General features: G+C 45.0%; 3 protein-coding genes across 7 annotated transcripts; all 3 read left to right on the top strand.

Annotated features, from left to right (window-relative positions):
* Window positions 1-185: 185 nt before the first annotated feature.
* On the top strand, window positions 186-13,276 carry ccdc171 (coiled-coil domain containing 171). Of its 4 annotated transcripts, XM_076035282.1 has the most exons (25): window positions 200-246; window positions 852-939; window positions 1,543-1,750; window positions 1,838-1,967; window positions 2,048-2,217; window positions 2,291-2,437; window positions 2,967-3,059; window positions 3,220-3,380; window positions 3,461-3,599; window positions 3,846-3,912; window positions 3,998-4,113; window positions 4,213-4,302; window positions 4,413-4,604; window positions 4,823-4,990; window positions 5,165-5,332; window positions 6,081-6,573; window positions 6,649-6,756; window positions 7,504-7,652; window positions 7,748-7,888; window positions 8,819-8,998; window positions 9,092-9,237; window positions 9,343-9,397; window positions 9,890-10,015; window positions 10,144-10,296; window positions 10,565-13,276. In XM_076035282.1, the coding sequence occupies exons 3-25, from the start codon at window positions 1,565-1,567 to the stop codon at window positions 10,793-10,795; spliced, it is 3,609 nt and encodes a 1,202-aa protein (XP_075891397.1). In that variant the 5' UTR covers window positions 200-246; window positions 852-939; window positions 1,543-1,564; the 3' UTR covers window positions 10,796-13,276. The 4 variants fall into 4 exon arrangements, 3 of the variants coding, with proteins under 3 accessions (XP_075891396.1, XP_075891397.1, XP_075891398.1); XR_012927777.1 differs by lacking the exon at window positions 852-939 and having other exon boundaries at window positions 186-246; window positions 10,185-10,296; window positions 10,565-10,705; XM_076035281.1 differs by lacking the exon at window positions 852-939 and having other exon boundaries at window positions 186-246.
* A 2,547-nt stretch (window positions 13,277-15,823) lies between these two features.
* LOC142894316 (zinc finger protein basonuclin-2) lies at window positions 15,824-18,675 on the top strand. The gene is made up of 6 exons (XM_076035581.1): window positions 15,824-15,884; window positions 16,379-16,554; window positions 16,626-16,691; window positions 16,779-16,937; window positions 17,265-17,763; window positions 17,894-18,675. The coding sequence occupies exons 1-6, from the start codon at window positions 15,824-15,826 to the stop codon at window positions 18,673-18,675; spliced, it is 1,743 nt and encodes a 580-aa protein (XP_075891696.1).
* A 434-nt stretch (window positions 18,676-19,109) lies between these two features.
* Window positions 19,110-22,281, top strand: LOC142894122 (uncharacterized). 2 transcript variants are annotated; one of them, XM_076035280.1, is made up of 5 exons: window positions 19,110-19,435; window positions 19,804-20,031; window positions 20,135-20,367; window positions 20,452-20,549; window positions 20,700-22,281. In XM_076035280.1, exons 1-5 carry the CDS (start codon window positions 19,258-19,260, stop codon window positions 21,691-21,693), a joined length of 1,731 nt encoding a protein of 576 aa, XP_075891395.1. In that variant the 5' UTR covers window positions 19,110-19,257; the 3' UTR covers window positions 21,694-22,281. The 2 variants fall into 2 exon arrangements, with proteins under 2 accessions (XP_075891395.1, XP_075891394.1); XM_076035279.1 differs by having other exon boundaries at window positions 20,697-22,281.
* The last annotated feature ends 3,038 nt before the right edge of the window (window positions 22,282-25,319 follow it).

The following is a 25,319-nucleotide window of genomic DNA, read 5'->3' as shown; positions in this document are numbered from 1 at the left end:
AGTGTGCAGTGGAAGAATATAAATAATAACGAATAATAAAAGCCGACACTTACTATTTATTACCATTTTAAGTTAGCGTCTAAAATGAGCGTAATTTAACATTGGACAATATTGTAACCGAATAGCGGAATAAAATATAGCAACCACAGAACACGATCAAGCCGTTACGAACCAGCCCATAGCGGAAATGACGTAAGGACGCCCGTGATGGCGTCTAATTCAAACGTTTCCCCGGGTGATGTTTCTGTAAGTATTTCAGAACTCTTTTTTTGGATATGTTTTCTCTCGATTTGAAAGCAGTTTGGGATAGAAAGTTCTGTTCGCGGCAACGCTCGAAATTATTATTGAATATAAAAAGATGACATGAGGGAACTCTGCGATGCGTTGTTCTCATTTGTCCTGTTCTACATATGTAAACAAAACTCAGTTTCCGATTGTTTGGGATTTTTCCGTGCACCTTTGAAACTTCTCAAACTATAGATATTCCACACGAAAGATGACTTTTTGCGGATCGTTTTTCTTTCTTCTTTCTGTTAATTCGACTTAAGTGGTAAACTATATATATGAGTTTGTCCCGTGTTTTGGGCATATGTTGCACGACATCATTAGTTGTCTGATGTTTGGCCAATATGTTGGTGATTGTTTACGTCAACACGCATCCCGCCGTGTGTTTTGTGTGTTGCTGGCATGGGAACATCAGCATCCCAGCAACAGGCGTCCCTAGGTGCCCAAATAACCTCCAGTGACTTTGCTGGCTCTCTTCTATGCACATTACAATTAGAAGGAAAAACATGAATTTATATTATGTGTTACCTTGGTGTTGAATCTGATAAGCATTGCTGTACGTTAAGGACCAATAGAGCTGTCAGGCGCGACCGAGCAGCCGAGACACCTGCTTGGATTCGAGAGATCTGAGCTGAACTCATTGGAGATAGTAAGGTCCGAGCACACATTGAATCTTGCATATGAAATGTTATCCTCAGTTATACTGTTTTCGTTTATCGTTGTACATTGCTGCATAGTAACCAAGGAATATATCTATTAATTTTGGGGGTGCGGCCGGGGAATGACTGTAAAGAGGGCATTTTCACATTAGCCATTTCTGAGGAGGAATTTATTATTAATTAATTAGAATTAGAATTGTACATGTGGTAGCAATTAGACAATTTACGTCATATTTATTGTAATATGCATATATAGTTCTTGTTATTGCTGTTGAATTTAACCCAGTGTCCTCTTTACTTTAACTTTTGATTTAAACTATTTTGAATACTGAAACAAAAACAAAAACCATAAATTCTTGTACAATGTATACGCCTGTTCAATGAGCACAATTACAATGTTAAAATGTATACAATGTGTATATGTATAAAGCTCCCACTTTTGACTTTGGCTTTGTAATTTGCAATATACCCATACAGTCAACCTGAGATTTAATTTTTATTTCTCGTATGGACAAAATATTTAAGATTAGACTTTAAAATTAACTTTTGTTGTACTTCATAATTTTGTGTACTTGACTGCATCGTGTTTGGCTAATAGGGTGAATGAGATCGCCAACGCCATGCAGCGAAAACAAAAACAAGCAGAAAAGATTACGGAGGAGCAAAGAGGTGATGGAAAGCAGGCAAGGAGTAGTAGGCAGCTCTCCGAGGGGAGTGAAGGAGGAGAGGGAGAGGAGAAGCTGAGGTGGAGGGTCCACCTACTAGAGAAAGAGAAACTGGAGCTGACCTCCAGCCACAACCAGGAGGTGAGGAGCAGTAGAACTATGCATGTAATTACCTCACCAAAGATGTCAGCCTGTCGTCTCATTAACATTCACTGTGTCTGATATCAGCTGTGCAAGCTGCGGGCTGAGCTGACCAGGCTCAGGTCCTCTGTGGAACGAGGAGAAGCCCAGCGGGTGGAGCTTCAGTACCAGCTGACTGTGAGCCAAAGGAACGAGGAGCAAGTATTTAAAGTCACAGGTAAGCAAATCATATGCACATTCTTATCAAAGTTTTTTTTTTCTTCTGTTCCCTTGATTCACAAGTATTGTTTATGTCAGAGCGAGCAGCTGAACTCCAGCAGACGGTCCAGGAGCTTCAGAAGGCTCTGGAGATCACCCGCCAGGCCGGGGAGGAGGATCGGCTTGCGCTGCAACAGGTGATGGAGGAACGCGACGGTCTGATCCAGAGCTTCACCTCAGAAAACCAGCAACTGCAGCGACTGCTTCAGGTAATACACAGTGACACTGGTAGGAAAAGAACTGTTCCATGAAGTCTAATTTCTTTGCTCCTTCCTTCCCCAGGACCATAAAGAGGCTCTGGAGGAGTCAGAGCAGAGGATGGCAGAGCTGAATACGGAGAATGAGAAAGATGCAAAAGTGAAGCGACGACTAGCTAAAGAACTACAGTTCTTGAAGGAGAGAGAGAGTAGGGGTGTGAAAGAGAAAGAGGTGAGGAGGAAGAATTTAATAGCCGTCCTCATTAAGTGGGTGTCTAATAGCCTATTTTTATGTGCATTTTTAGATTTGCACAAAACATACCTGTTTGAAAATATACAAATTCAAGAAAGTTGTGAAATTTTGCAATTATAGTTTTAATACTTGGAGGAGATGGAACGGTTGGCAAATCAACAAAGGGTAAAAGTGGAGAATGAAAACAGAAATCACGTGACTTTTAAGTCACTCCAGCGATCATGCACTGATGATCTGGCACCAGATGGAAACTACAGAGGGGATTGATAATTGAAGAACCTTTTTTCCTCCTTTTTCCTTTAACTTTACGTAACAAATTATATTCACGCAAATAGTCACACTTTTTATTTACGTTATCACACTGATGACACAATGATGCCACACTGGAAACTTTGCTCCACCTGCTGTCTATTTAGCTGAACTTAATCCTAATATTAAGTTTCACAGATCAGTAGTGGATGGAAACACACATTTTGCAATAACACACTTGGCTGGTCTCTCTGCACAGGTCTCAGATCAGAGAATGAAATCTCTTCAGGTCAACATGGAGACAGAAAGAGCAAGCCACCTGGAGACAAAGTTCAACTCCGAGGTCCTCCAGGTAAACACACACACACACACACACACACACACACACACACACACACACACACACACACACACACACACACACACACACTCACACACACACCCAGAAGAAGGTGGTAGAGGTCATTAGAGGAATAAAGTTAAGATAAATCATGTCTGTGGTCATGTGACAGCTGCGTCTAGGGGACCTAGAGGCAGCTCTGGCTGTGGAGAAGTCTGGCCACCAGGTGGCACTGCACAATCTGCAACTGCTGAGGGTTCAGCTGAGAGAGGTGGAACAAGCTTACAGCCAGGAGAGAGAGAAGAGCATCGGCTGTGAGCATCATCTGCAGCGGTGAGATGTCAAACATGACATAAATCCTTTTCCTTTCTAATGTTCAGAGGGTCTCATTTGTGTGTGCATGTGTTTTGCAGATTGCAAAGGGACTTTGCACAATGTAAAACTGAGCTCAATGCGATCTTAGAAAAGGAAAAGAAAATGACCTCTGACCTCACAGAGAGGCTTGAAGATGAGAAGAGGCAACATGCCAACACACGCACACTGCTGGAGCAGGTTCATCACACTCATTCACTTTATTCTTGTTTGCCCTATCTTCTTGGCTGCTGTAACACCTAAATTTCCCCGTCGTGGGACGAATAAAGGTTTATCTTATCTTATCTTATCTCTTAATGAACTTTCTTTTTCCGTAAAATATGTATTATTTTCCTGTTTTTTTCTTCCCTGTATTCATCTTTTTTATTCTACCTCTTGTTTCCACCTTTTGCTCTAATCCTTCTTCTCTTCCCCCTCACCGTGAAGAATCGGTCTGAAGCAGAGAAGGCACTCAGGAACATCAGAGAAACGCTCAAGCAGCATACCGCTATAGGTACACACAGCAAACACATAACTACATCCAACACCCCAGATGCAATCTGAAGGATAAATTGTGTTTTGTCCATGTTTGCATGCAGAAACCAGCTGCCCCGCTGCAAAAGACATTGGAGACCAGAGTTCTGCTGACTTGCTGCAGCTGCTGAAAATGACTCTCGGCAGCTCCAAACACAGGCTGGAGGCGGCTGATCAGCAGGTATGAACCGCTAAGATGAGAGCTCCCTGGTGACAGTGTGCAGCACAATACATATGTCAACAGATGGGACAATCACTTCACCCAACCGTGTGCTGACAGGTCCAGGATCTGCTGCTTGCCTCAGAGAAGCTCCATGAAGAGAACCGCTCCCTGAAACTGCAGAGCTCAGACCAGAGCAGACAGATGAAGGTAAGCACAGTCCTGGACCTTCTTGAGAAACAAAACGTCTGTTATGTAATGGGTGACATCTCCACACGCCAAACCCCACCGCCTCCACGCCCCACCGCTCGCCTATCTAGGAGGCCCAGCATGCAGCTGCCACGCTACAGGAGCAGGTGGACCGCCTTCGAGAGCAGCGCTCTGATTGGTTGGCGCAGAATCGAGAGGTGCAGGTGGAGCTCGAAAGAAACAGTGAGGAGAGGGCGAGCGAGAGAGTGGAGCAAGCCGCTAAAGTTCAGGAGATGACGGAGCAGCTGCAGAAACAGTCAAAGGTGAGCGTTATGCTGCCACCTCCTGGCCAAGAGATTCATGTCGCAATTTCCTGTCCGACCTCTCTGTGTTGTCACTCTGCTCAGCAGGTGATGTCATTATGTTGGAAACATTTAATTTTGCTTTGTTTGATGCTGGGGAAAGTAATCCCATAATACTATGTCACACTGTGTGTGTGTGTGTGTGTGTGTGTGTGTGTGTGTGTGTGTGTGTGTGTCAGGACCATCTGTCCTTCCTCTACACTGTGTACCAGCGCCTGCTGACTGGGTGCGTCCTCCTCGACAAGCCCCAGAGCATCCTGGGTAACTTCACCTGGAAGGAGCTGTGTGATGTCATCAATGAGCATGTCGACCAACTGACCTCTGACCTGCGGCAGGCCAATGACAAGGTTAACAGGATGTGTGTGTGTGTGTGTGTGTGTGTGTGTGTGTGTGTGTGTGTGTGTGTGTGTGTGTGTGTGTGTTTGATTTTCTCTACGTCCTCAACTCGAATGTATCCAGCATCCACGTGCTTTATTGCATAAGATTGAAACTGTTTACAACTTTGTGTTTGCTTTGTAAAGATCTGCCACCTGCAGAGTGTCTGCAACAAGAAGAGCATGTGTGTGCGGGAGCTGCAGCGCAGTCAGGAATGCGTGATGTCCCGTCTGGCGGAGAGCTTGAGGAAGAGGGAGGAGGCGTGGAGTAGCCAGCACACGCATACCGTGGCCACACTGCAGAAGGAACTGCAGGTAAACACACACACACACCTCCCTCAGGTGTTTTTCTTTAGCTTTGCTGAGTCAGCGGAATGGCTGAAGTTGAAGACAGTCCTCTGTCCCTTTGATGGACTCAAATGAAGTCAGAACTTTCTGTGTGATTTTTCCGTCCCTGTGTGAAGACGCTGCAAAGGGACCCTGCTGGTGATTCACAAGGGCCCGACAGAAATGCATTTCAGTAGTACTGTTTCAAAGTTGTTCAAGTGAAGACAGAAAATCTCCAAGGAGAGTGTGTTTCCCCAGAACACACTGCTGGTGTCGGTGTTATTCCAGACGTGACTCGCAGAGTATCAGAACATTTTTTTTAAACCTCCTTGGCCAACCTGCAGGGTGAGTTGTCTCACTCTGATGTGTTTACTTGTAAGCTAAAGGAGAGACGTCATGGAGCTGGGTCCAACTGTGGAGAACGCAGTGAATGACGGTTACATATACAGTTATCATGTAAAAGCAGAAGGGTTAAGTTGGAGCAACTGGACTTCTGGTTCATGCACTTTTGCTATCTTGAAGGCCTTCAAGATCGCAAGAACAAGTCCAGTTGCCTCAACTTAATCCTTCTACTTTAAGATGACCTGGATGACTGAGAACCTTCGCAGACATGAATCATGCATCATTGCACTAAGAGCCAGCACTGTACACAAACGTGTACTGGGAATAGATTGCAAGATAAATAGAAAGAATCTATCAAACAACCTGACGACGTGCTTCTCTTCTTCCTCCGCAGGCGAGTCGCTTTAAGTGTGACACCTTCCGTGACCGCGTCTCCTCCCTGGAGCGCCGCAACTCCTCGCTGACCTCCGACCTCGCCCGGCTGGAGGGCCTCCACTCCAGGAGCCAAAGGGAGGCGTGCTCCTTCTTGGCGGCCTGCTCCCTGCTGGCTGGCGCCCTCAGACACACCCAGCGCCGCTCGCAGCTCCTCTCTGAACAGAAGAGGCTCCTGTCGGCACAGCTGGACGAGAAGGAGGCCCTGGAGGAGGAGGTGAGGAGGCTGGCCGCCGCCCTGGGAGGCGAAGAGGAGGAGGCAGGAAGAAGCGGAGGGAGAAGGATGGCGGCGCGGCGGTGGAGGAGGAGCGTGTGGACGGTGCGGGCCGTCAGGAGGTGGCGCTCGCTGGGCCGGCAAACGTCGGTGCTATTCCAGGTGGAGGTGGGCGGAACCGGGCCAGCCGTCGGCGTGTGCGGGGGTGTGGCCATGTCAGCTCAGCTCAGCAAGTCCTCAGGTGAGCAGCTGTGCCCTCGAATTGCAGCAGTGCGCCGGTGGTGTCCATGATCACGACTCAGGTGTGTGATTTCAGGTGATGAAGGACGTCCAGGTGTGTGCGCTCGCTGGCTTCGCTCCAAGTGTCTCTCCTCCAAGATCATATCCTCCATGGCCAACCTGCAGGGGGTGCTGTCCCTCTCTGGTAGCCTCTCACACACATACACACACACACACAGTGTGATGGGCGATATGTTATCGTTTGCGATGTATCGTCAAAGAATTCCCCACGGCGAGAACGTCATCTCGCGATAATAATGATAAACTCCTGTTGATGATGTAATTACGTCTTCTATTAGCTGTTTTACTTTTTATTGATTTTCTTTTGGGTCCGCGGACTGGGATATTGAGGCTGGGAACCTAAATGACAAAAATGTCAGCGAACCTTTACTGGTACGACTCCCAGTCAATCTTAGCATGTACCTTTTCAGGCTTAGTAAGTAACATGAAGCAGACGTTCAACTCTGTCGTTGATCCACTCCGTCTTTTCTCGAGCGATCTTTCTTTCTGTAATCTGTGGCGTTAATGTTTTTAGCGAGCTACTACTTCTTGAAACACAACGTGCTTCAGGTGCTCTTCTTCTTCCGCCTTCAGAAGTAAACTTGCGGCGCCACACCAGGCCGGCGTATCTGTGTAAACATTTTTTATTTATTTATTTATTTATCTATTTTAATAAACACGGCTCTGTGTAAACGCGTCTTTTTTTCCCGAGTGCAGTTTCTAAAAATCTGAAAAGATGGAGTTGTATTGTTTCATATTATTATCGTCACTTTTATCGTTATGGCAATAAATGCCAGAAATTATCGTGATAACATTTTTAGACCATATCGTCCATCCCTAACACACACACCTTGCTCTATCTCTCTAACTATCCTCCTTCTTCTCTCCCCAGGCTCCTCCTCCTCCTCACCAGATGTGACGTCAGCCGCTCGCTCCGCTTTCAGCCTCCTCCTGCAACATCTCCTCGACCAATCAAATGCGGCAGGCGCTCTGCGTCTCTGCAGGCCAGAGAAGGGAGAGCTGACATCCAGTTTGAGCAAGGTGACTCCCCCGACAGTCTGTCCTCCTCAGATCGGCCGCAAACAGCTTTTCCTATCGACCGCTGACCTCTAACCCCAAGTCTGTCTTCCGCACAGGTGCTCGTCTCCTCCCTGCAGCAGCACTTCCTGCTATTCAGCCAACGACTGCACTCGGCCGATATGGAGAGGCGGACCCTGAGGCTGGAGGTGGCCAGTCTGAGGAGAGGCGGGCAGCGGCGGCATGAGAGAGAGGAAATGGTAAAGCTCAACCAAGACAACACGCACAATGATGAACACAGCTCACAATGACACTGTCTATGTGTGTGTTTTTGTGTATGGCGTATAAATACAACATTGTGAGGATCAGAATATATTTTTAACTGTTTCAAAGATCTCTAAAGAACTTTCAGCTGATCCTCCGTTGTCTTGTCTTGTGATTTGAGGTCAGGGTTTTGCTGCCATTTTGCACCGCCATATTTTTGAGGCAGCCAGTGTGGACTCTAGCTCATCTAACAGAGCAGCTCGTGATTAGGGTGACTGCTCGTGTCTTCAAATAAACCAACAAAGAAGAATGTGGGCGAGGGATCTGCAGTAGTTTTGGGTGTGCATTTGGGGAGAGAGAGAACAACGCTGGCGACCCGGTAGTGCAGCGGTTGGCGCTGCCGCCTCACAGCAAGAAAGTTGCGGGTTCGATTCTGTACCTGGGGCCTTTCTGTGTGGAGTTTGCATGTTCTCCCTGTGTCTGCATGGGTTCTCTCAGGGTTCTCCGGCTTCCTCCTACAATCCCAAAACATGAATGTGAGGTGAAATGGAAACTCTAAATTGCCTGTGTGTGTGTGTGTGTGTGTGTGTGTGTGTGTGTGTGTGTGTGTGTGTGTGTGTGTGTGTGTGTGTGTGTGTGTGTGTGTGTGTGAGAGAGAGAATGTTGTTTGTCTGTGGTTGTGTCTCCATGTGGCCCTGCGATGAACTGGCTACTTGTCCAGGGTGTCACCCTGCCTTCACCCTATGACAGCTGACTCCAGCAGACCCTGGCAACACTGAGTGTAGAAAGAAGCGGCTATTGAAAATGGATGGATGCAAACTAAAACCAAATATTACAACTAACCTTTAAGAATGGAAAAGTCAAAGTACATGCAAAGTAATTGTGGTAGTAAGCGTGTGTGTGTGTGTGTGCGTGCGTGTGCTTAGGTTGCAGCTGAGCACTTCAACGGTGTGCGCACGGAGCTCCGTCAGTCGCTGAGCAGGGAACGGGAAGCTCAGACGCTCCTCCAGGAACAGAGCGAGCGGCTGCGAACGCTGCGCTGTCACTTGAACACGCACGCCAGCGAGCAGCGCGACCTGCAGAACGCACTCGGCCGCGCCACACAGGTAAGACAGACCCCCAGCTCCCGACTGGCAGAGAACGCTCATGGCATTGACAAGTAGACGTGACTGGTAAACTCTGTCCTCCTCTCCGTCCAGTCTCTGTCAGAGGTGCGACGGGAGGTGGGTCAGAAGGAGCGCTCACTGAGGATTCTGGGTAAACATCTGATGGGCATCCAGAGGGAGCGGAAGCAGCTGCGTCAGAGACTGCAGCGGGCAGAGGGCGAGCTGAGCGATGCCACCAGGTGAGTCTCTGCCGTTTGACAGGTCACGTGATCTCCTCTCCGTGTGTCAGCGGTGCCTCTGGCGAACGACGCTCTTCACCGTTACCCCCCTCTCTGTCCATGTAGACAGAGAGATGTGCTGATCGCCAGCATGAAAGCCGCAGAGACCAGCAACAACCAGGTCAACACACACACACACACACACACACACACACACACACACACACACACACACACACACACATTCTCATTCACACACACACAGGCTGTGTCTCAATTCAGGGTCTGCATCCTTCTTTGGCCGGGTCCTCCATCGGCCGGCTGGTCCTCCAAAGGACCCACATTCATATTTTATGTGAAATATGAATACTTAAATCTATATGTCGTGTCTTTGCCATTTCAGCTGACTTTCCAGGATCCCAGGATGCTTTGCAGCAGCACGCAAAGCATCCTGGCATAGGGGAGGCCGTGACGGATAGTAGTAGCAGTGCATCCTCCAAATCGGCTAAAAGGAGGATTCATTTGAAGGGCGGATTCAAATTTTCGTGAATTGGGACAGGCCTTCACGCAGTGCTATGACGTGACTGGCCTTCAAATGCAGGCTTCGAAGGATGCAGACCCTGAATTGATACACAGCCACAGCCTTACTCTGGTGACACCTGTCTGTCCCCAGGTCAGAGAGACCCTCCTCCTATCACGTTCCTTGCTGGGCCCTCAGCTCCACCCCTCACTGCTGCAACACCTGGACAAGAGTTTAGGAGAGTGCAGCGTGGCACTTCCTGAGATAGCAGCGTGGCAGGTTTCTCCTCAACCGTCCTTCTTCTCCCGTCTTCCTTTACTCTTTTCTTCCTTCCTTCTTTCCCTTTGTTATACCTCCCACCCTCTCAACTTTTCAATTTTTTTCTCCTTTCTTTTTTTCTTGCACAGTCCCTCCTCTCCTCCTTCTCTCAGCTCTGTCACTCCTTCAGCTCCAGGGTTGATTGGCTGGAACAGGAAGTCTCCACCCTCCGCAGTCATGTGATGGCACTGCACAGCGAGCTGCAGGATGTTTGTCTGGGAGACAGCGGGGCCTTTGTCCCCGTGAGTTTGATTATATTAGCTGTGTAATTGTCCGACTGTTTACTGACTTCATCCTTACTTTGTGTGACTGCAATAAATTGCTATTTTTCCAAAGATAATTTATTATTTTGTCTTTTTTTTTTCTTTTTTTTTTTCTTTTAGAAGGTATAACCTCATTTTACGGCGCAAGCCATAATTTGTGTGCACGTAAATAAAAATAAATTACGTTTTGAAATATTAAAAAAACAATGAAATAAATAGAAGTTGTTCTCTTTTTTGTGTATTTCAGATTTCTGAGTTTCCTGAAAATTCGACCAATATGGATGCTTCCCTGTGTCCTGTCCCACCATCTAATTCAGTAAAAGAGCAATACCTCAGTTTAAGCCCCGGCCCTGCTGCTCAAACAGTCCCCACCCCCCCCAGACAGAAGTGCCCCGCTGCATCAGTTCGCTCCAAACTCCCCGGGGACAAAACGAAGGAGAGGAGAAGCGTGAAGAAGAGCAGGGGAGGACGAAGGTAGACGGACTGGCAGGACAAGTAGTGGGAGAAAATAGTTCCGTTTCCTGTTTATTTTGAAGGACTTTGTGTGAATAATGATGAACAGCATAAGAAAGGTTTTTAGCCCGAGGAAAGAAAATGTGTCCAATTTTATTGCTGCTGCATCAGCAGTGTGTGTGTGTGTGTGTGTGTGTGTGTGTGTGTGTGTGTGTGTGTGTGTGTGTGTGTGTGTGTGTGTGTGTGTGTGTGTGTGTGTGTGTGTGTGTCTCTGACAGTCTTAATGCAAAAAAAAACCCACACACCCTCAGGCTCATAGTATGTGACAGCAGCAGATTTAAGTCACTTTGTTCAAAGCACTTGTGCCGATTCAGCCAAAACACTATTTCTTTATTCCTTTGCAGATGTTGTCTCTTTTTCTTGTCTCACCTCCACTCCATTTTGTTCCTTCTTTGTTAATTTATTAATTTTTCTAAAGCACACAACCAAATATTTCAACAGCTGTTGTTATTTTGGTGTTCCTGGCCTCCACCGTTCTCTTTCTTTGGTTGTAAATTTCTAAAAAAAACAACAACAACAACAACAACAACAACAAACAACAAACACGAAATTGATCGTAGAGTACCCTATATAAATTATTTGGCTCATGCCAAAGTTGTCGACTAAAGCGTCATGCTGATTCTGGTTGTTGTGTCGACATAAATCTCGGGGAAGTTGTCGGCGTGAGCAGTAAACTTTCCTCTCTGTAATCTCATCCTTGTTTAGTTTTTGGACAGTTCAACTCCTTAAACGAATGCGCTGCCTTTGTCCATCTGTTGGAGCTCCTGTCACTGATTTTCTGTGGACTGGCTAGCTTAGCATAGCGTGACAGAGAGGACAGCTGACTCTGTGGTTTCAGCTCGGTGCCCCTAACGTGACGGCCCCATTCACCGGGAGACGTCTGCCACCGTGGTCAGAGTTTGTCCCGCTCTCAAACGACAGATTATGGTTTTAATTCCTAACGAGCCGGCTGCGCTTCCTGCTGGAAGTGACAAATCTGGAGACGACCGAGGCGTCACAAATTAACCCCACCCAACCCCTGCAACCCTCATGCTGCTGGATAAATATTAATCCCCAAACAAAAAGTGAGCAACAAAACGGGATCACAGACTTGCTGCTAAATGGGCCTGATGAAATATATGCAGCATCACACAGGAGGGAGATAAAAAAAAACGAAACTAGGCAACATCTTATGAAATTCCCCTGTTGATGGGTCTTTGCCTTTGTGTTGTGCAGCCTGGTTGTTTCTCAAGTGATTTTTGTTGCTAAATTTGAGGTGATGTCATTTGAAACCACCATTTAACTGTACATTTAAACCATCAAAGTGAAGTCCCACATGTACTTTTGATGTAAAATGAAAGGCAGTCGTCATCCGAACATACATACATCATGTTAAACATCTCAACTGCCCGTGTCTTTTTTTAAGCTTCTGTTCTGTCCCTCCTGAATTCTCAGAGCTTGGACTAGAATCCTCAGGATCAAATTCACAGCTTTGTTTGTATGAGATCTGAGAGACGACGCTCAAACTTTTCCTTCCTAATTGACATTTGAACAGAAAACCAAAGGAAGATGAGAAATGGGCAAGTGTTCGCGTCCTGATTTTTTTTTCAGTAAACTTTGTGTTTCATCAAACCGCGTCCTTGTTCCTTCCTGCTCGCTGTCCTAGTTGTACCTGTGACAGCACACACATTTAAAACACACACACACATTCTTCTCCCTGCAGCGGTGCCAAGTTGGAATGGCTACAAAGAGAAACACACACTCTTGGGTGGAGTAATGACACAGATACCAAGGGGGCGGGGCCGTGCACTCAGAGGGAGGGATAAGCGACTGGGGGTGTTGGGCTGCGTAGGAGGAGATACACACACCCACACTCACACACGTTGAACCATATGGCAGGTGACACACACTTTAAAAGGCCCCAAAACATTGCGTTAAATACATTATATTCAGTATTCAGCGCACAGACACAGCGGTGCGAAGTTTCATGCAAAATTCACCTCTGGTGTTTTCAACGCTTGCGGTGACAAATGGCATAAAAGTGACAAAGATAATAAATGAGCAATGTGACAACAGGAAGCACCGGCAATCTCATGACTCCAAACTGATTAAAGTACAAAGAGTCCAATAAAAGCGTAGATGTGCACTGGAGCCAGGAGGGTTGGGAGGAAGACCAAAGCTCTCAGGATGTTTTGTTGCTGAATGCAAAAGTGAAAAGCTGATTGTCAGTGTTTATTGGGAGGAGATGTGCAAGTTTGTGGAGTTGTATATTAAAGAAAATTATCAATTGGTTGTCAAAACTTTAGGTTTGTTTAGTTGCCCCCAGCTACCGCCTTAAATTACTTCAGTGTGGTTTTATTTGATTAAATCACAGCCAATATGTCATCTAAATGTTTGCAGAGATAGCGAAGATGTTATGAATTGTTTAAAAAAAATGAAGATCTACATATTTCATTTTTAAATATTAGCATGAGTAGATATCGTTGTGGCTTTCTTGTTTTTCAAATGAAAAAGTGTCGACTGATTCAAAGAGTTTAGCGAAGGTTGAGCCAAGAACACAGGACCAGAACACACACACACACACACGCAACAACACACACTGAGACAGAGTCAGGACAGCAAAGGGGTGGTACTGCTGCTGCGCTTCAAACACGACCCCTCAGAGAGGTTCTGCTTGGGAAGTGTGTCAACCAACAGGGATCCCTTACACACACACACTCTAACACACACACTGTAACAGAGCATTTGTGTGTGATATTCTAATTAGCACGACATCAAAACAGGAAAGAGGTCCACATGCTCCCAGCAGACACTAAGCCTGTCCAACAGCCCTACCTTCTCTCTGCATGAGAGCGTGTGTGTGAGAGAGGAAGAGAGCGAGAGAGAGAGAGGGAGGGAGAGAGCAAGAGAGCAAGAGAGAGAGAGAGAGGGAAATTAATGCTATACAATAAACTTTTCAGGTCATTTTGGGGTCCTTGAAAAGTACAGCGTTCAATTCTAGTGAATTCCAGATCATGTCACATTTTTCAACTATGAGCTTCACCACGATTCCACAGAGCCATACAAACCAAGTATGATGCAGTAAACTTTGTGTCAATGAATCGTGTCTCTTTGACCTTGTTGTTGGCTGGCAGCACCAGGCCTGGTGTCCCACAGTCCCCATGATTCAATCTGTCCCTTGTGGGGGAACCTTCCTCACAGTGGGGACCTGTTTCCCGGGGAACCTGGGACGACAGTGGACACATCAAGGACGGCTCTCTCAACTCAAAGAAAATACAGGGAGGGGGCATTCTGCTGTTGACATAAATGTCAACAGCAGAAGCTGAGCCCTAACCCTAACCCTAACCCAGATCCATAATTCAAATCTGCAGACCTAAGCCGCGATATCGCTCCCTGTCTAAAATCACAGTTCCTCAGATTGTGCATCAACATCATGTACACACAGCACATGTGAATGGATCTGAGGAGGATATGCGTTCAGATGAATTACTGAAGCAAGTCGCCGTGCCTCTAAGTACTTCCCCCTTTTCTTTTGCTCCTATCTATCACACCCTGTATGTTTGTGTGTGTGTGTGTGTGTGTGTGTGTGTTTGTGTGTGTGTGTGTGTATGCGTGCGTGCGTGCGTGTACCCAAAATTTAATTCTAAAATTATGTGTAACTGTATTAGGCTCCAGCAGAGTGCAGGAATAAGCAGTTTAAAAGATGGTTGGATGAATATATAACTGTTTAACAACATTTTTATGTTCTACATGTTTGTGTGCGTGTGTGTGTGTGTGTGTGTGTGAACGCACGCAGGCAGAGTTACACAGACACATGATTTGTCACAATAAAGGAAAAACTACAGGAAGACATTTAACATAGACAGGCATTGATCATCGCCCAATCAGATCCATTCAGTGGGTGGGGCCAAAGTATGGAGACACTTGAAGAGGTGGATAAAACTGTGTATATAAGAGCGAAGGGAGGAATGTAATATTTCAGAGGTAGGCACAAACTGAAAGAAAATGCAAAGAAATATGCCGTGGACAAAGAGAGACAACTGAGGGTACAAGGACACAAAGTAACGACTGAGACACAAAGGCACAGAAGAGAAAACGTACTCAAAAACAAAAAGGTAAGAAATATTTTTGTTTCAGTTTATCCGTTTAGATGTGTAACTGTACATTATGTTTGTGTGTATGCTGAATTAATTTAATAACAATAAGAGGACAAACCTAAAATAATAGGTGTGAATGAAGTAAAGAACTGCATGTGTCAAGCTGTCAATCTGAAAAAAAAACGTTATATATTTTTATTTAGTGGTTTATAGATTTTTTTTTTTTTTTTTAAACGTGGACATTTGTGAAAAATATATTTTAAAATTATGTGGACAAACTTTAACATAGCATAACATGAAATTATTGAATAGATTTCTGATTGAATTATTAAATCTAAATCCCTGAATAATTGTTCAGGTGCAGGTTAAGTTCAAAATGACTAGTCGTGGCTGTGCGCTCATATTTGACTGAGGGACAACGATGAGGATGACCGGGAATACTGATAAGGTATGCACACACTGTATGTTTGTGTGTGTGTGTGTGTGTGTGCGTGCGTGTACCCAAAATTTAATTCTAAAATGATGTGTAACTGCATTAGGCTCCAGCAGAGTGCAGGAATAAGCAGTTTAAAAGATGGTTGGATGAATATATAACTGTTTAACAACATTTTTATGTTCTACACGGGTGTGGGTGTGTGTGTGTGTGTGTGTGTGTGTGTGTGTGTGTGTGTGTGTGTGTGTGTGTGTGTGTGTGTGTGTGTGTGTGTGTGTGTGGGTGTGTGTGTGTGTGTGTGTGTGTGTCAGTCTGTGAGGTGTACAGCGTCTGGCTGCAGTTGTGTTTCCTTTACACCAGGACGTGTCCAACTCAGATCATGTGACTGTTGTGGACATGGCTGGGTGGCTCATGGTAGGACACACACACACACACACACATTACAAACGTGTGCAGTGCAGATGTGTTGAGTCACTACTGTGACATGGAGTCAGATGTCACTGTCATCACATCAGAGCAGCTGGAGAGAACATCTGCACTGGACTGTACACACACACACACAGATAGACACACAGACACACAGACACACACCATCTCATCTGTGTGACCAAAGAGCAAAAAGTATTTCATGTTTTCAGCATTTGTAAGTCATCGGAAAGATGTACTAGTTTCATTCATTCAAAGTCAGTTGTTTTTACTGTATATCATGTTAATGTGACAATCTATTGAACAAGTCTATTATCTCATACATTACATGACAAAAATGAAATCAAGTCCATTGAATACTAATATCCCAATTTGTAATTTCTGTTATTATAAATAACTACTGGGTTGTATTTTTTGTTTTTATAATTTTACCTATCTGGCCTGTCTGACTTTGACAGCTCATTTTCAAAGTAAACATTTGAGCTTCCATTCTAACAGAAGCTACGAAGTATTACCTACATAAATACTCAATAGGACTGATACTCTCAATTGGAGCAAATTACGATTAAACATAGCCAGGAAATGTTGACCTCTCCTCTCCTCTTGTCTTCAGCTGTGGAGAAGCTGCGCTTTCAAGTCCAGCAGCCGTCCAGCTGCAGCCCAGTGGAGGTTGCCCTCCCTGGGCCAGTGTTGGACCTGAGCTCCCTGGTTCTCTATGGAGCTCACGCAGTTCCTGTGCGGCTGAAGATCCTGCTGGACCGCCTCTATAGTGTCCTGAGCCCAGATCAGGTATGTCAACAGCAGAGCAGGAAACATAAAGACGTCTGACGGGAGTTACATGACTTGCTGTGGGCTTCCAGGTGGGCTGCATCCTGCACACTCTGGGCTGGTGTTTAGGGGACTACGTCCGCGGGTACATGCTACAGGTAAATGTTCACTCGTCCATCTGATTAACCCACATTTGCACTTGGTAATAGCCATCTGCGGGTGACACTTCACACATTTCTGTCCAGTTTCCCGGTGGGAAGGTGTTGGACTGCTGGTCCATGGTGACACCAGAAGAAGAACTGCTTATCCTCAAACAGTTCCTGCGCTTTGGGGAAACTCGTCCTCTTGTTGAGCTCATGACAGCTCAGTGTCTTGCAGCCATCAATCCACATCTCAGTCCAGAGGTGAACAACAGCCAAAAAAGCTGTCAGTCAAACACCAGGACATTTGTCGAGCAGAACCGTGGAACTCCAGAGGCGTTTGGGTCCTCCAGAGGAAGTTCAGTCATCTGCTGTTATGAAGAAAAGGGTTCTGTCCATCACGATGAGCCTGCCCACCATATTGGTTGCTCGTCGTTTTCTCCTCTCACCTTTCCAGGCGCCAACTTCACCTGTCTGGTTCCGTCCATCAAAGTAATGACATCGCTTTTCCCTTCCCAATCAGTCTGATTCATTCCAATCATCAATAATGGCTTTTTAGTTATTTGTAATGCTCTCTTTGCTGTTCTTCAGGAGTTTCCACTTCCTGACAGGAGACACCAGCAGGCTGGGGGAAAACGGGATCCTGTTCTACACAACTTCAAAGGTCAAACTGATGCAAAAATCAAACCAGACCCAGAATCAAAGTGTCACAGCCAGCAGTTAATGCAGCGCAGGGAACTACACGTTCTCGGATCCACGGCCAATCAAGAGAGTGCGTCCTCAGCCTTTCCTCCTCTAAACTCTGCCCTCATTCCTGCATCTGCCTCACTTCATTCATCCGTCTCTGGCTCCCCCATTAAGCTCTCCCAGAAAATGCAAAGACACTCCTACCACTCGCTTACTCCCCTCCCACCGTTCTCATCCTCGTTCCTCTGCCGTCCTCCCGTCTCTACCTTATCCACTCCTTCTCTTGCCTCCTCCCTCCTTCCCCTACCATCGTCCCTCTGCTCCCACTCTTCCCTTCCCCCTATAGGAGGTCGTAAGGGAAGGGTCTGCTGTGGTGTCTGTGGGAAAAGTTTCTATGACAAAGGTAGGGAGCATGTTTTTTTCTTCTTCTTCTGAAGCTTATTGTTGGCTCCCGGTTCTGGACCCCCCCCCCCCCCCCCCCATCTGGATCAATCATAATTGTCCTGTTATTCATTCTGCTTCTGCCCATCCAGGAACACTGAAGATCCACTACAACGCTGTCCACCTGAAGATCAAACACCGCTGCACCGTGGCTGGCTGCTCCATGGTCTTCAGCTCACTCCGTAGTCGGAACCGCCATAGTGCCAACCCAAATCCCCGGCTGCACACGAGTGCCTGCAGAGATACGCGCATGCATAGACAAACGCACACTGACCTACACCAAAGTGAGGACTCCAGGGCGCAGACACACAACTGCAGAAACAGTCAGTACAGTGTTCAAAATACACACCGGGGGAAAGACTTAAACAACTCAGTTTGGCAGCAAGAGGACAGTGTACACATACTGGTACACAGCCACACTGTTCAAGGCCAACGGGACCATCAGGATCTCACACATCTTCAGGCCAACACTCCTCCTTCATCCCCTCACTCTATCCTCAGACCACTGAGCCAAAACTTGAATCATAACTTTGCCCCAATGCTGGGGTCTGACCCCCGAGCTCAGAGTGAATCTCCTGCACCAACCCTCTCGGCACGTAGCTCTTTAACGCAGAGACTTCCACATCCTTTCCTACCGCTGGTCATTCACCCAGGGAACAAAAGAGTGGGAAACCTCAGCACTGAACACACTGAACCTACTCCTCTCACTGGCTCCGACATGATCACGCTGCTAGGTTGCAGCGTCACTCCACCTGTTTCACAAGACCTTTGTGACACATGTGACCCAATCCCAAAAAAGAAGCCTAGGAAGTCAAGCATGCCAGTGAAAATTGAACAAGAGAGGACAGGACAAGGAGGGACTGATGAAGAGTAGGAGAATTGATAATCAAACGTTAGCATTGTATTGTTTCATGCTTTTTTCTCTGGATGAAAAAAAAAAATTAAAAAATTCTGCTTATCAGCATGGAACCTCGGATAGGGGCATCCTCATGTGTGTGGTTTTTTTGTGTGTGTATTTGTAAGAATAAATATTACCTTTTTTATGTTTTAAATATCTTTTTTTCCCAAAAAGATTTTGCTATTATTATTTTTAAATAATCAGAATTTGTAATGGTTTGTTACCTCTTAGGTTAAGAGAGACTACATAATACAATGTGTTGCTGAAATGTACAGATAGTTTTCCTGCATTTACAAGATTATATTATTATTTATTTTTCATGATGACCAAAGTAGGAACACGACTTGCTAGCTAAAGTGGCCTCTGAACGTCAAAAAATATAAAGGAACGTGCAGCTTAAGTCTGAGTTCACACTCGGAAGATGTTCGAGGACGTGCTAGAACCGGAACTGCGACGAGCTTCGGAAATTTTTAGGGTCTAAATAAGATTATTCCCCCCGAATAATCTTGTAATTTGTGAGTATATGTCATGTAAAATCGTGGATTACCGCGAGGAGACATGTCAAAAGGAGACATATTAAGAGGCTTTGTTTCCGAGAGACTCGCCATCGCTACGCAGGAAATCCTGGGGGTTGTGGACAAATTAGTAGCCGGCTACGAGGAGGAGGCTTCGGGCTTCAGACGGGAGATTGAGCGGCAGAAGAGGGAACTGGAGGTTCTCCTGCAGGGGCAGCAAGGTTCGCACGTTATCTTTTATAACGCTAGATCTTATTGTGACATTTTATTATTTATTAGTTCGTTTGTTCGACCATATCAATCAACGTCAAATATAATGCCTTATTATTTAATATTTCTTCAATGTGGTTGTTTGCTGTTTTCAATATACAATTGTGGTTAATAGTTTCAATTTTAACGATGAATGGTCTCTGGGGATATTAAAAGTCAGTCAGGGGAGTTTGGTTTATGCTTTCAGGTACTAACAATTAACTGATTCATTTGCAAACTCACTTCAATTCCCCTTGATTCTCTGGTAGAGTTAGTAGATAGTATATATTGATCCTGTTGATGATTCCAATCTTTAATTAATACATTCATTTTGTCTTAGGTTGTAAGCACACTAGTAGCCTTGGCCCTGTGGAGGAAGATGTAGACACTGAAGAACCTGAGAAGCACATTGACTTAACTCCTCAAACGTCTATGAGGCGTGTGTCTCTCAGTCGTCAGTATAAGAAAAGAAAGTGTGGCGGACCTCGGCTCAGGCAAACGCAGGGTCATGTAGACATCAGGGTCGGGATCCTGGATAAATCACACACGGGCGTGCTGTCAAACACTGGCAAGTGTCAAACGTTGTTTTAGTTGAAATAATTTGATTTAAAAAATAAATAAAAAAATCTTCAATTATGTCAATTTCTAATGTATTTCCTTTCACCTCTCAGTTCTGAAAAGATGCTCCATCCAGAAGCTGAAGTGTCCGACAGGCTTGCAGGAGGGAGACTTCATAGAATTACTGAAGTCTTCCTTCCCTCAGTTATCTGGAGAAGACAAATGTTTCGACATCCTATTGCTGGATGAGAGGCAGAGATTACAGCCCATGAAGTTGAAGGAGCTGTCTCCCGAAGGTACCGATGGTGTAGGATGGGAAAACTCAACCCTGTACATTCGACTGAAGGTTTGTTATCTCCATTTGACTGCTCAGATGATTAGTGTCCAAGTTATTGATCCTGTTTGTAACCGCAACTATTTCCCCCCACAGGATTTACAAACCTTCAGGGAGGATGACAACAGCAGCCATGGGGCAGCTCCTTCCAACTCTGGTATCAAGAAAATAGCTGAAACCAGATCTCAGACAAGGTAGACCAAAAAACTCAAGGGTATTCATGTTTAATTACCTGCCCATTATATGTACATACACTTGAACCTGGAGTGTCTAGCTTGCTTTGATGTTATATTTAGGATATGTGCATTTTTCACTTTCATTTTTGTTCTTGTCTCCATCAGCAGTCCTGTTCGTGAAGTTGTGGGCAGCGGCTCTGTGTTGAGAAAAGAAACATTGCGACAGCAGAGAGGAGCTGACAACATCTATGTGGAGCGTCATGGGATATCAGTACCATCTGAAAGTAATGAGAACCACAAAGGTGATGAAAAAAAGGAAGAGGCAAGCAACACAGACACAGACTGCAACCCAGACAAGAGTCAGGAAATTGTGTCCAGAAGACAGGAAGACGCACCTTCTTGCGTCAAGGATGCTAAGAAACAGGCAGAGAACATCACTGAAGTTTGCAATGGGGCAGATATTGTGGTGCCGCTGGCGGATTGCCTTAAGACAAACCAAGAACCTGAACATGGAGACGACGCAGAAGGCGTGGACCACGCTAACACCAGGCGAAAAGTGCACCGGTGTGGCGAGTGTGGCAAGTCCCTCAGCGACTACAGGTCTCTACTGCGCCACAGGATGACGCACTCTGAGGAGAGGCCACATGGGTGTCAAGTCTGCGGGAGGCGTTTCAAGCTGGCAGGGACTCTGAGACAACATGAGAAGATCCACACGGACAGAGAGAGATCGCACCTCTGTGACATCTGCTGCAAGATGTTTCTGACCAGCAAGCAGTTGCAGATCCACCTGAGAACGCACAGCGAGGAGAAGCCGTTCCACTGCGGCGAGTGCGGCAAGGGCTTCACCACCAAAGGGACTCTGACCGTCCACATGAGGGTCCACACGGGGGAGACGCCCTACCGCTGCCCTGACTGCGGCTGGTCCTTCAAACGGAAGCCCAATTTGCTGAGCCACCTCAGGGTCCACTCTGGCCAGAAGCCGTTTGTTTGCGGGATTTGCGGGAAGGCGTGCGCTCGTAAAACCTACCTGACGGTGCACATGAGGACCCACAACGGGGAGAGACCATACAAGTGCAGACTCTGCAACAAAGGCTTCACCCAGAGCCACTGCCTCAAGTCACACATGAAGAGCCACAAAGGAGCAGAGGCTAACGGCACGTGACACATATATTTTTTTGCATATTATTATTTATTACAAACTCTTTAATACGGTCTTCCTTGGTTTTTCAGCTCAGGTTTTGTGTACATTTCATGGTACACCTGAATGTGTTGATGGCCAGATACAGCTTGAAGTCATCTAGAATTATCTGGGCTTTTCATTGGTTACCTTCTGAATCTGCTGCTTTAACCGTGTTTAGATGCACATACTTTGAAAGTATTCTAACTTTATTTGTTTTTTGTACAAATAACTAACACGCAAGCTTATTACTTGTGTTGTTCTGACTGACCCTGACCATTGTTTTGTGTACTTGGAAAGTCTAGTTTGTATCTATAACATGCACTCCCCCCACTTTTCTATTTATGGAGTCCATTGTCTGAGGTCAGCTAACCATAATCAGTTCTGATTTATTCTGGGCTGTCTCAACATTTAAATTTGACCAGTTTACAATTTATGTTGTTTAAGGCGCTAGTGGTATTTCTTTAGAATCCACATTCCTTTTTTTTTTTACTTTCTAGGAGGTTAAGAATTCCTGTGAGTGGAAGTCTATTGTGGCCAAGGACTCAAGAATAAAAGTCAGCAGTGGAAAAACGTGTGCAATGTTTCACTTTTTCTCCTATGCTGACATCAACATTTCTAAAGTACAGTGGCCCTCAGCCGTAATGCATTCATGTATTTTTTCCTCTCTTTTCCTGAGAAAATTAGTTAATTGTCTTTTTATCAGTACAGTATTACTCTCTCTCTCTCTCTCTCTCTCTCTCTCTCTCTCTCTCTCTCTCTCTCCCTCGCTCTCTTTGTGCCAGTGTAACAAGTTCTATTAGTTTGTAAACTAACTTGCTAGTTTGGAGAATGTTGACAACCATTAACCACTCACCTCAAGCTTGAGGTGCGAGGTTAGTTGTTGAGATTTTCAGTAAAATGTCCCCTTTGTTGAAATTTTTGAGGCAATTTTTGGAATTGACATTACCAGTGTACATTAAAATAAATGTTACCGAACGTCGTCGGAACTTTCTGAGAAAATTAAGTCAGAATGGGAAAAGGACAACACCCATTTCCCCCTGTAAAATCATTATCAGAATTTAGAGTTTGCCATGTATGAAGGGTTGAAAGTACCAAATTAAAAAAACATCACAGCTAGATATTAAAATGTCATTAATAATTTTTAAAACTTATACAAATATATTTAATATTTTCACTGCATTCTTAATAAGTTTATGGTTTCTGTGCTAGCAGCACTACAATGATTTAAAATAATGTAGTATGAAATTGTAGTGAATAACTGTCTGATTGTATGAACAAATGGCATGTTTGAACATAAGGTGGCTCGTAAGTGTACTTGGCATCAGACCACTCTAGTCACAGACTGGTGCCATGTGATTGCAAGAAGAGGAGAGAGGTGCAAAAGCAACTGAGGGGCGCTGAAGGGAACCTGCACCTGGGATCATGTAGAAGGCAACAAACCTTGAGGTGAATGCCAATCCTTGTGGATGAAGAGTCATTGTGGACATCATTGGACTCAAACACTATTAGAGGGCTAATATACTACAATGGTCACCAATCTCTAATTAGGTCCTGTTTCCATGGAGAAGACAAATAAAGGTTTATTAGTCCTGTGGGAGGTGACACATCAGGAAAAAAGGTATCGACATTCCAGACAACCTACTCTAGCATTACTACCACACAACATAACTTCACTATTGAGTGGAATCAAAAAAAGCTACAAATGTTTTGTCCAAAAATACATTGTATTTAACCATCACCTTCTTATCTAAGTTGTTTAATTACCTCTAATTTGGACACAACCTTTGTACAACCTAAGATGCCAATATTTTTCCTCAATTATTTTCTGCAAGATTTAGAGTGACATCAGCTGGAAGAAGAAGGCGGCATGCAGCAGATGTGTAAGTGTTCCTCCCATGGCCACAGCAGATGTGTAACACCTGGATGACAAAACGCCTGTTGAGCAGCATTTTGGAGAGCAGTGCCAGTATTCTGTCTGCTCTGACGGAAGGCAGTTGCAGCCTGTGACCAGCTACCAGTTGATCCAAATACACTGAATCAAAGTGTTTTTTCTGAGGCTATAGTTTTAGTTTACCTGCTTCTATAAAAGCTTTTGTCTTTAAATGAACTAAGGCCTTCTAAAGGCCCACTATGCAAGTTTTATCTGCTGAAGTGTGATTGACTTGTGTTCCTTTAATTGAGCTGTGAACGTTGACCATTTTTAGTTGAAGGTATTCAAGAGCTGGTTTGAGAGTCACTTTAGTACATCACTGTCTGTGAATGTTCTTTGCTTCCCTCTACAACAACATCAGACTATATGTGTACATACAGTATCTGTTGATCCCAGCTCCAAAAGGCATCATTGGCACTCATATTTCAATGTTAAACTTTGTTATGGACTGATGTGACTTTGATGTGACATTTCCCACAAATTCAAGTTTAGAAATGTAACTGGGCAGAGGCTGTCTAATCTAATAAAAAGCTGGGGACACACTTCACATACGACACACAGTCGAGACTAGTCTGCACCAGTAAGCACCAGTGTGGTCATCTGGCACTGCACGTTGGCGCAGAGATCTCTTACAAAACTTGAATTTGCAAATGTGGGAATCAAACAGATGGCGTTGCACTTCAACCGCAGCGATTCAAACATGTTTAAACACACTGAGATTGTGTCGGAGAGATCACCGATCTATCTCGCACTGTCAAGCACTCACAAGTTTGATTTCCAGGCCTTGGATCTCTCTCTGGAAATATTCTCCCTGTGTTTTTGTGGGTTCCTTCAAGGCACTTTGGATTCCTTGCACATTTGAAAGACTAGCACATGAAGCTAAATGGCAACACTTACAGTTTGTTAGTGTAAATGTAAATACACTTAAAGATCTCAGGGTTAGTATCTCAGATACCGTACAGTATCTGAGATGAAGCTGGACTGTCTCGGGCCTTAAAAGCAACTTAAATATATTTTAGAATTCACAGGTAGCCAATGCAGAGCAGCAAAAATGTGAGATAATTTTATTCCTGTATTAGACAGACGTCTCGCTGCAGCATTCTGGACACACTATATAAACTATTATGTTGAGGACAGGATAAAATTGTCACGCTGACCAGATGTTTCCTGTGAGCCTTGAGCTTGATATAAAAGCTCACGTCACAATAATGGCAGGAGAGTACCAATCTTGCTTTTCACGTGTTACCCAGCGGCCAGCAAGGCCTTCTCTGCTGGCCTAGCCATACTTAGAAAATATGAAAATTAAGTTATTCTCCATAGTCTGTTCTTTTCATATCATATAATATCCACTTGGTTGCTTCGCCATTGTTGTACATTAGGGTAGAGTTTTTATCCAATCATATTTCAGCTAGCTTGTGTTGTCAGATTCCATGAAACCTGCCTTAGGCCAGCGGAATCGACATAGCAGGCTCCTGTCCGCTGTAAGCAAAGGGACCACAATTAGTTGCGATAGCCAATCAGATCTTGAATATGCGATGCCAAAGCCAGCTCGCTGGCTTTTAAAATTTTTTTTTGCTGAACTTCACACGTATGCGTCCTGTGATTGGATAAGTGGATAAGTTAAGTAATCTCTTAAAATTGAAATGTGTTGGTATATTATGACAGTATCAGTGGCCTT

Source organism: Nelusetta ayraudi, unplaced genomic scaffold (assembly GCF_046127955.1).
Source record: "Nelusetta ayraudi isolate G7.1 ecotype Tasmania unplaced genomic scaffold, CSIRO-AGI_Nayr_v1 ptg000042l, whole genome shotgun sequence".
Classification (NCBI taxonomy): Eukaryota; Metazoa; Chordata; class Actinopteri; order Tetraodontiformes; family Monacanthidae; genus Nelusetta; species Nelusetta ayraudi.
Note: the sequence above shows the minus strand (reverse complement) of the source record. Positions and strands in the feature narration are given on the sequence as shown.